General features: G+C 38.8%; 1 protein-coding gene across 1 annotated transcript in view; it reads right to left on the bottom strand.

Annotated features, from left to right (window-relative positions):
• Positions 1-14,187, bottom strand: part of PIEZO2 (piezo type mechanosensitive ion channel component 2) — a 285,479-nt gene that overhangs the window by 145,403 nt on the left and 125,889 nt on the right. The window contains exon 4 of the mRNA XM_036378969.2: positions 7,434-7,476. Coding sequence (XP_036234862.1) covers positions 7,434-7,476 — 43 coding nt within the window. The remainder of the gene's footprint in view (positions 1-7,433; positions 7,477-14,187) is intronic.

Raw genomic sequence — 14,187 nt, 5'->3', positions numbered from 1 at the left:
AAAAAGCTTCTATAAAAAAGTCTCCCTCGGTGAATTATTTTTTGCAGTCTTGCAGGTATGCTACACAAAGGCTACAAAACCATCACTAGCAAGATATTAAAAAACATTCTGTGACATGGTTGCTAGGAAGAAATGTGTTTATTATGCAAAAGCTAGGGTAGTATATTGCAAAACTTGCAAAAATGACATCTGTCAAAAATCAGTTTTTCTTCTAGGGAGAGGAGAGAGAGGAGAGATTTCAATTGGAAAGGAGCTACAATGATCATCTAATCTTACTGCTCAATCACCAAAATTTAAAGCATGCTATTAAGGGCATTGTCCAAATGACTCAGGCAGGCTGACAGTCACTGCAAACATGGGGCTTCAACTTCTCTTGAGGAAGCCTGTTCCAGAGTTCGACGACCCTCTTGGTAAAGAAATGCTTCCTAATATCCAGTCCAAATCTCCCTTGATGGATGCAGCTTTCAACTATTCCCAGAATTTCTTCATGGTCTACTACAGCATGCCCGATACAAAGTATTGTTTGAAGGGGGAATCAGAGGGAGCACACTGAACTGACTACACACAACACTGGAACAAAGGTCAACATTGGAATAAAATCCAAGGTAAGTTAGACTGGTTTAAAACAAGGTTTAAATTGTTTCTATCTCACTATTTAATATAGACTGAAAGATTTCAGTTGACACGTTGGTGAAAAAAAAAGCTACTTAAATTTTCCTCATGTCTTCTTAAACATTTTTTTTCTTTGCAAATACAATTCCATTTTTATTTTGGCTTTCTCTGCTTTCTCTGTAACTCAGACTTTTATTTCAAAGTCTTGCTTTTTGTCAGAGCAGCGAAGAAAACTCAATTTAAGATAGAACCTCAGGCATGCAGAATATATCAAATAAAACTGAAAACACATTTCTTCCCCATTTCCTACACTATAAACAAGACAAATACTTCGGCACACACATGCACAAATTCCACAGCCCTGGCCACCACGAAGTAACAAAAAGAGAGAAGCTTTGTGAATTAAATTAAAGCAACCTCAGTCCCCCTGTCTTCCCAGGACTCAGCACCCTGTGCTGCCCTTTGCCTGGACACAAGTGTATGCATGTGGGAAGCCAAATCATCTTCTGCTCATCGCACCCTGAGAAAAGAACTGCAGTGTTAGGCTGGAAGGACATAAATAAGACTTTCTGATGTAGTCCTCTGCCTCCAGATCCCTACCTATTATTACTTAGGTGTGGCAGCCTGGGGCTGCAGCTGAGGTAGCCAGTACCATGTTTGGCCCAGATGAGAAAGGTGTGGAGGGCTCAGAGTTGGTGCAGCACCTCTTGTCACACCTTCTGCATCACCAGTGTTATTGGAGCTGTAGCCTTTGGGGATCTCTGAACCTCAACCCTAAAACCCCAAAAAGCAGTTTGGGGTTGAGGATGAGGCCCTCAGTGACATGTTTTACCAGGCAGAGTAATGATAAAATAGAGATACCACCCAGAAGACAACACTTGTGTTGCAAGCAATAAACTGCTCTTTTATTCACAGCCTCCCAAAGGAATGTGTGGAACTGGTTCTGTCTCTCGACTCCTTATGTTACATTTATCTGCCATATTATTCAAATAGCACATGCAACCATAGAATATTCAAAACTGCAGAATAAATTCACATTCATTAACTCCTACAAAAGTGTGATGGCCATCGTATATTAAGGATAGAAAGTATAAACAAGCCATCAATTAATCTAATCTCTCCGATTTGAAGCACATCAAGGATGGTATGGTGTGGAAGAGAGGCCTGCCAAAGTAAGTGCCTGAGCACTGAAAAATTAGCACTTGCTTAAGTGCTTTGAGAGGCAAGAGACCAAAACAATTTTACAGACTAATACAGCTATTTTTCCCAAAATGGTGAAAGATGTGCCTGGCAGGGGTTTTCCAAGTCCCTTTGATTGCACCACTGCACCCATTTTTCCTTGTCTTCTCAAATTATTCAACATTAGTGAAAATTATTCAAGCTGCACTGTTTCTTTTAAAATAACCTCTCAAGGATCAGACCATACAGCCTCATGCAGCCCCCGGCTGAGGCAATGCTCCCAAAATGATGTCAATGGGAGCCTTGCCCAAGAAAGGACTATAGGATTCAGCTGTATGTGAAGAAAGGCTTGAAATAATGGAGCATAGTATCAGGATAAGACTTTATATTTCAAGTATATATTTATTCTTTACACTAAATCACCGAAGAGCGTGGGGAGAAGAGGGGGATGTCACTTTGGAAAACCATATGGTGCTTTGATTTCCAAGCCAGAACTGTGCATACTGAATGTTTATAGAATCTAGTGATATTCTCTCCTTTCTGTTTATTCCTATCACCCAGAGAAACTCTGGCCAAGCACCAATCAAATATCCAAGCAAGCAGGGGGAAAGAGAGAAAACAGCTCACACCAGCAGTAGGCTCATGATTAGCAACCTAAACCTGGAAGGAGACGCTTGGGAAGCGACTCTGATACATTTGGATTCCAGCACTCACCGCATGTCATGAGTGGTTTTGGAAATTGAGTTCTCAGTCTCTGCAAGGGGTAGGGAAGACATACACAGCATTTCTGGCTAGACTGAGCAGGGGCATATGTGGAGCAGCTGCAAAAGCAGACATCCTTCTGCTCTCAGAGATCAGTGTAGGAACAAAAATGCATCTCTCAGCGATGACAGCTAATCTGCTCCTGGGTTAGCTGTGTCTCTCTACCTGTGGCAAACAGGGCTGCTGCATTTACTTTGCTTCAAATAAAACCAATGCAGAATATCCTCCTTATCACCCTGTGCTTAGGAGAGCAGTTGGAGGAGTTACTGAGGTACATAGAAGATCTGAAATGTATCTTAATAGGAGACAGTCTTCATACCCAAGCTCTAGCCTTGATACAGAAATCGTCAGGTCTTTTTCTTTTTCCTTGCGAGTCTTATTCCCTTCCCTGCTCTTATCTGCTTACCCTTTCCTTTCAGTGTGAGAGCAAGCAATCTCCAACTACTCTTTCATTTTTTGGAAACAGTAAAAGGATTACAAAAAGCATAACAAGCTCACAACTCAATACACAGTATTTTATATACAGGAGCAGCTTTCACTGCTGATCAGCCTCAGTATTACTTTAGAGAGAGTCTGGGATGCTACTGGTGCACTTTCTACATAGATGTTGCTGCTGTACTAAGTATGGTGCAGAGAGGTCTTATTAGCATTACACAGGGTAGAATTCACCTAATTTTAAACACACACACATATATATATATGTAACTTCTAATTAATAGTAACTGTTTGCATACCATGAAAATAACAACAATTTTAGTATCAGCTTAAAGGTATCAACCAAACAAAACTTGTATCTTTGATACGGAAAAGTCTTTCATTTTTATAAAGATAATTTCCTTTTACTGTGAAATTGGTGCTCAAAAGTTCCTTTCTCTATCCTTGAAACAACTATTTACTATGAAAAACATACTTATTGAAGGTTGCCAAAAGTGTAGTAACCACACATCTGTTATTCTTCAAATATATATTTTCTAAAACATTTGATATTTACTTCACATGTTATAACAGTTATTCAATTTTCCTTAAGTGTGCTTTGTGGAACCATAATGTAAAGCATTACATGCACAGGAGAAGCACCATGGGAACAAATGCAAAAAGGGAGTAGAAGTGTTGTTAGTAGCTGAGTAACTTACTAGTCACACTACAAACCCAGAGAAACATAGTAAGAGGAGTATTGGAAGTCTGGAAACCCTGCAGAACGATCAGTTTTTAAAGGTCCAACATCATTCATTTAAAGTTTTAAAATTGTTAGATAATTTATAGGTCAACAAATATGTAAAAACAGAAGACATTTCTGTAATCGCTACTGAATCTACTAGACAAGGACATAAACTTCATCTGGTAGCTCAAATTAGAGAAATTTAGGTGTTTAAAAAAGCCTTCTTTTGGTTTTAATTTTCCACAGTGTGGTAACATTTCCCCAGGGCTGGTGGTGGCTCTTTGCAGGCTCTGCACTGCAAGCCTCACCCCAGCCATGAGCTGGAAAGACACTACTGGCTGCATTACAGGAGAAGACCAGCTCTCTGACTGAACTGATCTTCTTTCTTTTTGAATTTTAGCAGGCTTTGTGTATTAGGCTCTCTTTAATTGCCAGAGTAGCCAGGAAACAAGCACAGTCATGGTTAATTGTTCATAACTATTCCACTTGAGAATTCAAGTGAGCCTCCCAGCAACAGGACAAAAGGAAATGGCCTCAAGCTGTGCTAGGGGAAGTTCAAGTTGGACATCAGGAAGAATTATCTCACAGAAAGGGTGGTTAAGCATTGGAACAACTGCCCAGGAAAGCAGTGGAGTCACCACGCCTGGAAGTGTTCGACAAACAACTGGATGTGGCACTTAATGCTATGACTTAGTTGACAAGGTGGTGTTTGCTTAAAGGATGGACTCTATGATCTAGGAGGTTTTTCCAACCTTATTGATTCCATGATACTATGATTTTTTACTGGGTCCTGAATATGACTGAAAAAAATCTTAAGCCATTGAGATGAACAATGCTTTCTAAACCAAGTTTTTAGTCATGTTTGGAACAAAGTACAAGAGATCTGACTGCTTTCCAGAAATTTTTCTGCCTGTGTGGGTGCCATGGTAATATGCATCAATAATGAACAATAATACCCACATTAACAGCGGCAAAAGTTCATCCTATTTATTTATAAGTCTACTTGCTTTGGCTTACTGAAGATTTTTTTAAAAACAATTAAGGTGACAACTTGCATCACGTGAAAGTATCACTCATGCTCAGCCTTTTAAACCATGTTTCTAATAGGACAACAAAATGCAATACAATATTTTTCCTAAATCTCAAAATTGCTCCTCAATGTTCTTCCTGCGGTTAGGAACTAGTCTAGATCATGCTGGACAAAGGTGGTAACTAACATAGTATGTTACAATTAGCTTATTTGTAATGTCTCAAAAGACAATCAATAACATAAAGACCTTCATTTATATCTATCAAACCCACATATACTCCTTTTAATTGAAAAGCTCTTAACTCCAGTCATCTCCTGGATATAAAGCTACCTTACTCGAGCTCCAGCATTTTTAATTTCCCTTGCATTGAAAAGCAGCATCCACAGCTCACAAGTAATGCTTACATAAAAGCCTTGCAGTCAGATCTCTTGGTGGCACATTGTTTTTCAGGATATGAAGACAACAGTAATATAAACACTCTACTACTGCAGAATAAACACCATGTAGCCACGAAGCAGTGATGACATCACCTGTAAATTATATGGGATTAATTTTCTGCAATGTAAACTGACTGTCTATGTCTCCTGTTCCTCAATGCACTCTAAAACTGTTTGTTGAGAACAATTAATATCTTCCGGGTTTAAAGCAAAGATAATTCCTCCTTAGGGCATTACTTCATGTTTCACCTTTTGTGTATCTAAAAATCTTGCTTTCTCCCTCCTGAATGAGAATGTTCTTGCTCAAACAATACATTTAAATGCTATTGATATTTCAAAGCTGACTCAGGTGTGCCTAAGTCAAAAGCTTGCAGAGAATAAAATTTTAAATAGTGAGACATGCTTCTGCTGGTTCTTTCCCTAGAGTTTATATAAATAAACACAAGAACAGCTGTATTGGATCAGAGCTAACATAGATATAGCCCACTAACCTGTCTCTATTTGTGGCCAAAAAGGGATTCCTACTGAAGAGAATAAGATTAGGGAAAGGATGTAGTGATACATCCCCAGAATAAGCACTCTGCTTTAAGAGATCAGCAGACTTGAGATTTCTACTTCTGTGACTGCAAGTTAAGTGTGATTCCAGCATCCAGGTACCATATATAGGAATATGTTTGCTTTGGAAGCTATTCTTTAAGATACAAAAAGTACTGATCTTAAGCAGTGACATATGATATTAAGAAAATATTGCTTTAAAGGAGTTAACACTGAACTTCACTTATGTTTCTCATTAACCTTTTACTCAACCAATTTTTACTCAACCTTTTACTTAAAACTCCAAATCTTAATTGTTGTATCTATATAAAAGTCTTTATCTTCCTTTTTTTTCTCCTTGCCAGTTCTCTGAAAAAGCTGAAAAGAGAACACATTCAATTCTATGACTATGGAAAGCAAAGTACATTCAAATCTTCACCTCATCTGTGCTAACTAATGTGCTGCTTCAAATAAAGTAACCCCAGAGTGACAATCAATCTCTCAAGGTGCAGAAGTGCTGTTAGAAAGCCTTTCTGCTTTTCAAACTAGAGTGGCAATAATGGCATCTGCACAGAAATCCCTTCTACATATTTGCCTCCTCTCAGAAAGGCTCCTCAGCTGTAATTTAGTCGATCAATAATTCTCTGTCCTTTATGTGGTATATATACCTTGCATATACACAGCTAGCATGGATTCTTCTTGTTTTGAAACATCTCAGAAGTTGGAAATTGCCACCACAGAACTTCTAATGAACTCAGCTAAAAAGATGCTGACCTTAACCATTCTCTCTTTCAAAACACAGACACAGAGTATCAATTCATTCTAGAACTCCTCAAAACTTTTTTTTTTTTGATGAAGAGAAGCAGCACCAGCAGATGCACCAAGAGATGCTAATTCACAGTTTGGGTGATGAAAGGTTTATTGTAGTGTCCTATGGTATCACACTGAGTGAAATGCTCATTAGGAACCAAAGTGGATGTAACTTGGGAAAAAAAAAAACAGCCTGTTAAAAAAAACAACTTTTGAGGACATCAAACTCAGCAACAGAGTGTTTAATTTTCAACAACATCCAGAACTTCAAGTGGAGAGGAGATTCTTCTGCTTACCATTTGTAGATGAATAAAGATAGCATTGAGCATCTGAATCCTTCTTTACTTTACATAACTCTTTACTGGACTTGGCCTTGTTTAATTTACAAGACAGAAATGTGTTTCTGGTGTGATCACCTTGTGGCTAAGTTTGTCTGCAAGAGGTTCTTGCACTTGAGGACTGCTGCATATTGAATTTTCCTCTGGTGCTAAATTGATCTCTGCCAGCTTTGCACCTCTTTCAACTTCATTTACTTTTGTCAACTCATATGTCAGAGATTAGAAGTCTCATGGAAAAAAAATATGAGTGAGAGCAATATTTTCATTCATAAGACTTGTGGCCAAAAGGTGTGTCTCTTTTTTAATACCAGCATGCTGTAGAGTCACCAGCAAACCACATGATGAGCCAAGTTCATATAATGAATAAATTGCTTCAGATTGACTCAGGAAAGAGAAGAGGACACAAACAGAAAAGCTGAACACATATGTGCATGACACTGCATGACTTCCACTCTAAATTTGAGGTCTCTGATACATTCAATCAACTAAAATAAATAACTGTGCACATTTGTCTCTGCAATTTTTCTTCCTTACTTTTTTGCACTAGTAAGGAAATAAATTTATGGCTTACCTTTCAAAACCAATCTGCCGTAATGTTTTCTCCCATGTCGAACCTGCACAAAGAGGAGAAAAAACACCCTCAGTAAAGAACCTTTTTGTATGAACCCTCTTTTCCTTTCCTTGTGCAGCTGGGATCTGTATATTAAGGAGATTTTTCCACCTCTAGAGAAGTACCTGTAAATAACACGACTTTTCCCCAGAGGGGAGAATGTTGACAGATGCTACCACTGGGTGACACAACAGTGAGAGGGGTATCAGCCTATACAACTTGACATTGCAGAGCAGCTACAGTTCACTGCAGTCCCAAGGGTGGTCTCCTCTGCTAGAGCAGTGTGATCTGGAAGCGCTGAGCTGGCATTTCACATCATGCACTCTTCACATTTCAGCTTTTCACTTTACTGTAGTGTTTGCCTGATTCTTGCTGAAAGCTTTACAGCTCTCTGAAATCCAGCCCTTTTATTTTTAAGCAAAAGCATGAACATGTATTCCTTCCTTATTGTTTAACCCTTCATACAAAGAGCTACAAAGGACTCTTTCTCAAAACTATCAAGGACTCAGCCCCACAAACTACTCAAATGTGCAGATTCATCCAAAGAACTGCTCTCAGTATTTCTGATGCACTTAAATGCACGTCAAATTTTACCTAGATTTTCTCCAAAATAACCCTCCCACACACTTCAAGAACTAGGTTTTTAGTATTAAGCTCTTGGTAGATTTTTAGCCTTTTGCCAGTCTTTTTTTTTTTTTTAACTACTATGAGGTCATTATAAACACAGGCTACTAAGAGCACAAATATCTCAAGTCATGCAGGTCTGCTCAGTAAATCTGTAGGAGGACATGAAGCTGCATTATAGTTCGCTCTCTGTCCTTTTGTGCTGCTGTGGGAAACACAACAGGACTGCATGCCATGTAAGCAACTACAGCTCTTTTTGAATGACTGACTCATCTCAATCATTCATCGAATTCTCAAAATCAGAGAAGTGACAAAAATTCCTGTTGCTGATGCATTCCATGACCTAAAGGGAAATATAAATTAGGAGCAAAAAGATTCCCTGTGAGTTTCATTAAGCAGCACTTTTTACTGCCCCCATTCAGTGCAAAGCAGGCATGAATTTCAGGCCCATATCCAGCAAAACACAAAGCAGAAAGAGACTTCAAAAGCAAGGTGGAGAAATCTCTACCTTCACTATATGGGAAAAAAAAAGAAGTTAAATTCTCTTCTGGAATAACTGAGCAATGTTGATTGTTTGATGAGTAGTGAGAGCTTCTACTGTGGCACCTATATTTGCCTGAGGTGGGGCACAACTTCTGCCTGCACAACTACATAAGACATTACACTCATCACACTGAGTTAATATTTTATGAAAAGAAGTCCTCTAAAGACACCTCTAAAGCAGGACAAGAAATACTTTCACACATTTATTTCAAATAAATGTGAAAAACAAAAATAATATCCAGCACAGTGAACCATAAATGATTGAGATAAATAAAGACCCACTCCATTAATGCATCCCCCAAACCCATTATCTTCTGCTCATCTCTGGAGTGTAACTGGTTTCACACAGCATCTATGAATCAAGCCATTGTTAAAAAGGTAACTGTGCCACTCCACAGGAGGCAGGGCAGACACAAACAATTCTCTATATATTTTATTCAATCCTGCTGGCTTTGGAAGAGTAGCCAATGGTTTTTGAACTCTGAAGATTTGAAGAGTGTTGAAGAAAAGAAATCTCAACAGCACTTCCTAAAGCAAAGGCCAGTACTGACATTTTTAGTCTGAGTTTATGTGCCTTCCACTGTTATGTATATGTACATGTAAGTATGTATTCATATATGTATGAATTTTTCACCCCATGATTGGCTACATCTCATTCATAATATATAGATAGAGTCCTACTGGAGAGGGAGAGAGAAAGGAAAAAAGCTTTAGAGGAAAGGGAATTGTGTCTCCATTGGTTTGAAATAATCTTTTGGCTGCAGCTGGCCACCAGAATACTCTTTGAAATGCATCTGACTCCTCTGAAGCAAAGCCTGCCAAGAACACAACTAACATTTCATATTAAAAAAACAAATCTTTTTTATGGAGTCTTATTTTAAAATGTTTATGATCTAAACATTGGGTTTTAAGACTTGCCAATTCCATTCACAATAGTATCAACTTCTACACCACACTAAGAGCCAAAAGTAAATACCCTGAGGTAACAGAAGCACTAAAAAGAATAGTGTTATTAAAAGTCTAGAAAACCTAGTATTTGATTTAAACCTTACCCGTTGCTTCCAAAACATAAAACAGGATTATATCACATAATTCTCATTAAAATAAAAAAGGAGTCAATCAAGAATTAAAGACTTGATCCTGCTCCCAAGGAAATCAATAGGAATTTGGCTGTTCAATTCAGTCTTTCTCTCTGCTACGACTGGGGAAAATATTCACCCCTTGACTTTCAGAATCAATCAACTACTACACTTGAGTTACTAAGTTAAGGTGGCTTCCCTTTGCTTTCTTTTTTTTTTAGCACCACAACAAAAATACTATAACTGTTTATAAGAATCTGGTACCCATGTAATTAAGTTTTTTTTTTCAAATATTTTCTCCAGAGTGCCCAACCATCCTCATTTATACCAAAAATTCTGTTTCACATTAACAGCTCTAGCTTCAATATTCTTCAAAGAGATGAAGCATAATGCACTTCCAGAATTTCTGCTCACATTTAATAGGGGCAATAGTAACACGCATACCATGTTCACATAAGCACTCAATGAAATCCTAGCATACGAATGAGAGTATAAGAATATGAGATTTAATAAGATAGAATCCAGAACATCTTAAGTCAAAAGTTGCCTTCTATGACAGGTAGTCTTTGATTCACAAGGCAGTTGCCATATTTAGTTTGGCTTGGTTAAAACTCTCTGCTTACTATGAACTTAGTAAGGATGAGAGGACTCACACACCACTGCTAGGTTGTTCACCTTACAAAACATGAAGGTGCCTTGCTGCTGAAGTGCACTGGTGGGCACAGGGAAAACACACAATGACACATTCACAGGATCACAGAATCATGGAATACCAGGTCAGAAAGGACATCAAGGACCATCTGATCCAACCTTGGATGAAAGCACAGGCTAGACAAGATGCCCCAGCACCCTCTCTAGCTGGGTGTTAAAAGTGACCAATATTGGGGAAGAATACTGGGTAAGTGATTTTCATCCTTTTATGGAGGTTGCACAACTATTCACCTTGAGCAGTATCATGCCCTATCTGCCACTGCTGCAGAGATCTGTAGCTGTTGAGGGAGAAGTCTGGCATGCATTGTAATTGAAACTCATGCCTCCTTTGCCATTCCCATGCACATGTGCTTGAAGGTCCCTGTGGATCCTGTGGTCCCCTGTGGCTATGTGCAGTGATTACCAACAGCTTGCTGCCTTCTCATTTCTCCAGAGTTAGTGGCTACTTTAAGAACTACATGCCTGTGCCTGACTCTGTTCTTGAGGCTTTCTAACAGGAAGAATAATAATTCTTGCATTCTTTTCTCACTGTGATTTGACATAAGGACCAGAGAGGAAAAATGGGGCTTAACTGAACCAAAAGACAATGTTTGACATTTTTCAGTAAGCATTAAGTGAGCCTGTCAAAATGCAAGTATACAATCAGAATTATATGAAGGTCTCCAAAGACTGGAATAGGAAAAATCTGTTAATTCCATCAATCCAAAGTTAAAAAGGTTTTTTCTGAGCCTGTCCATGGGGTATCACAGGGAGGCACCCAGACTCTCTGAAGGAACAAGCAAGGTACCAGACATACCCCACCACACTTAACTCATGAGTAACATGCAGCTGTGACACATATAAACCTGTTATGATACTTCAGAAACAGGCAGGTAGTCTTGCAATAGTAACTTCAGTGATCTTTATCCTAACATTTTGAAGGAAAAGAATTTCGGAAGAACAGCTGAATTTGCAATGATTAAAATATTCCTATCAATTTCAAAACTTTGATCTTAAGCCTGAGACACTTACTAGTATTCTTCAAACCATGGGGGAAAAAAAAGGGAAAAAACCCTTTCACATATTCAAGAGATACAAAAGAGAGGTACAGAATACTCCAGAAATGGGAAGAAACACTGTGCTAAACATTTCCGCTACAGGTGCTACTTCTATCAGCTCTGCTTCTCAAACAACAGAGAACAGGGCAGAAGTTTGCAGAGTCCAGCCCAGCCAGACTAGTTGGGTACCAGAGTTTCTTGAATGGACACCTTACAGCTTTCAAAAAATTGAATGAACACATTAGCTTGTCCTGCTACAGCTTCTTTTTCAGTAGAGACACATACACTATATAAACCACTCGAGGGTCTGCAGCCTATTTTCAATGGATTGGGAAATACTGCTGTGTTGTGTATTCTCCTTTATCACCTCAGTACTTACTAACAAGTAACTAACAAGTGTTGCCATTACTAATGAGCTGAAATGTTCACACCTGATAAAAACTGCCATATTTGGAACATATTTATTTCAGCAGCTTCATATATTATTAACAGCCTTTACAGTTGCTTGTTCCTAGTAGCAAGCTTCTATCTTCTTCCAAACAAAAACTAAAACAACTGTTTTTTTTAAGAAATCCTACTTTTTTGTTGTTTAGCAAACACAAAACCACAGGTTTTGTGAAACAAAACAGTAGTTTTGACTTGAGAAATATAGGTGGCATAGGGAAGAACATTCTTTTACTTGCTGCACAGTACCATAACGGTACTGTTAATATTTACTTACTCTTGGCTATCCAATAGTTAGTTACATGCAATGTGACTCTTACAGAAATAATAACTTCTCTCATGTGAAGGACAACAGACAATGCTACCTTGGCATTTAGAATCCATCTGTCTATTTTGAGAAATAAAGCTCTCTTACACTTCCTCTTCCCTTGATTCAAAGTACTTAGCCTGCACCCTGCACTCATCACTTTGTAATTTTATCTCCAGTCTATCATCTGGGATAATGACAACACTTTATTTTAGCATGAGATCTCCTAGTACGGCATATTACTACTCTGCTGTGATCATGCTGATGTTTTAATTCAGAACTGGAGAGTATTTATTGGGCAATTTTTTTATCATGCTTTGGTTTGCACAACAGAGCAATCTTTGAGTGCACAGACTGGATTCCTTTCATGTGAAACTAAAGCACAGCCCACGGACCCAACTGCTGTGTTTCAGCCACCAGCTTTTTTTCTGTATGCATAACCAGAGCAGAGCTAATCCACACTCAAAACACATCAAAACATGGCAGGCAAGGACTCTGCACCAAATGCTTCACCCCGATCACATTGTGCTGCTTGCTGAGACAGATGCAGCTCACTCCACCACTCCCTGTGCCTGTCCAGGAGTGTTCCCAGAAAAGCTTCCCAGTTACAGCCACCCTGAGGGATGAAGGGGCAGGTCAGGGTGCTCACCCTTAAGATTGTTTTCTGGGTTGTATCCTATCCAATGCAGTGAGCAGGAGCCTTTCTATTGCTCTGATGTACGAGCAGAGCTCAGCACTGTCACACTCCCTATAAAACCCCAGGGAGCCAAATGTGTAAGGCAAGACAGCAGATTATTTAATTTTTAAAGCAACTCCTGAAGGAGAAGAAGTAGAGGGAAATCTGGGCTGCTACAGTTTGTTGTGCATGCTGAAGAGACTAAAACACCAGTAAAATAGAAGGTTAGGGCCAGTGGTCCAGGATTCTGTCTAGATGAAGAAAGTGATTGCTGACTACATACCAGGAAAGAGTCATATCAAGAAGAAAGATCAGATGTTGCAAGCCTTTACTTGCCTTCCACTCATACCACCTTTCAACAGATTTTTTTTACTGAATAAAGAGCACAAATTTGATCCCTTCACAACAATGTCATGGGAAAGATTTACTGTGTATTTTCTCCTCTGAGAAAAAGAATAAATTACTATCGTGAGATACAAAAATTGCTTTCCAATAAAAAGAAAACTTGACTCATTCCATGTTAACCGGAAAAATAATCATCATCAAAAATGCTAATTCTCCTCTGAGGAGATGTTATGAGTGGGAACTTCTACTAATAAAATGAGCAGAGGAGGAATATAGAGCAAAGTGCAATAGTACTGACACTACATTTGTGTGTGCACACATATGCACATTGCTTTAAGGTGAGCAATAAGAAGACAAAGGCTATGGTAAAGTGATTAGCAGCTGCATGTGAACAGTCACCTCTTCCAGCCTGTGGCTTTCCTGGGAGCTCTGGGGCTCCAGATATGTGTCAGAAGAGCTCTCACAGAAAAGTGGGGACCCTAAAAGCAGCTGCTTCACAGGCCTAATCCATATTCTTTCTTTTTTTTTTTTTTTCCTCAGTACCTTGATTAGCACTTAGAACTGGGAGGCTGGGGGAGCATTGGTTTTTTTTAATTGACCATGTAACTTAAGATAGACAACACCATGTGAAACACCCCTTAGAGCACCTGGGATATAATTGATCCAGCATCTTGCTGGAGGAAGGGGCAGATCCCAGCTCACTCTGCTTGGTGGTAAAACCTGTGTCTCTGAGCCTGATGCAAAGTCTATAGAAATAACTGGAAAGACTTGCATTGAGTTAATGGGCTTTGACAGTTTGCTGAAATGAATAGCAATGTGGAAAAATAAAAGAAAAAAAAAATCAGTCTCTATATGTGAAGATGACCTGATTATTAAAAGGCAAGTTAAGAGATGTGTGGGAAAAAATAATGACTTGGAGAAAGAAAAAGTGGGAAATTTCTGCATTTTT

The sequence above is a fragment of the Molothrus ater genome, chromosome 1 (assembly GCF_012460135.2).
Source record: "Molothrus ater isolate BHLD 08-10-18 breed brown headed cowbird chromosome 1, BPBGC_Mater_1.1, whole genome shotgun sequence".
NCBI lineage: Eukaryota > Metazoa > Chordata > Aves > Passeriformes > Icteridae > Molothrus > Molothrus ater.
The sequence above is the reverse complement of the archived record's forward strand: the minus strand, read 5'-3'. Positions and strand labels throughout refer to the sequence as shown.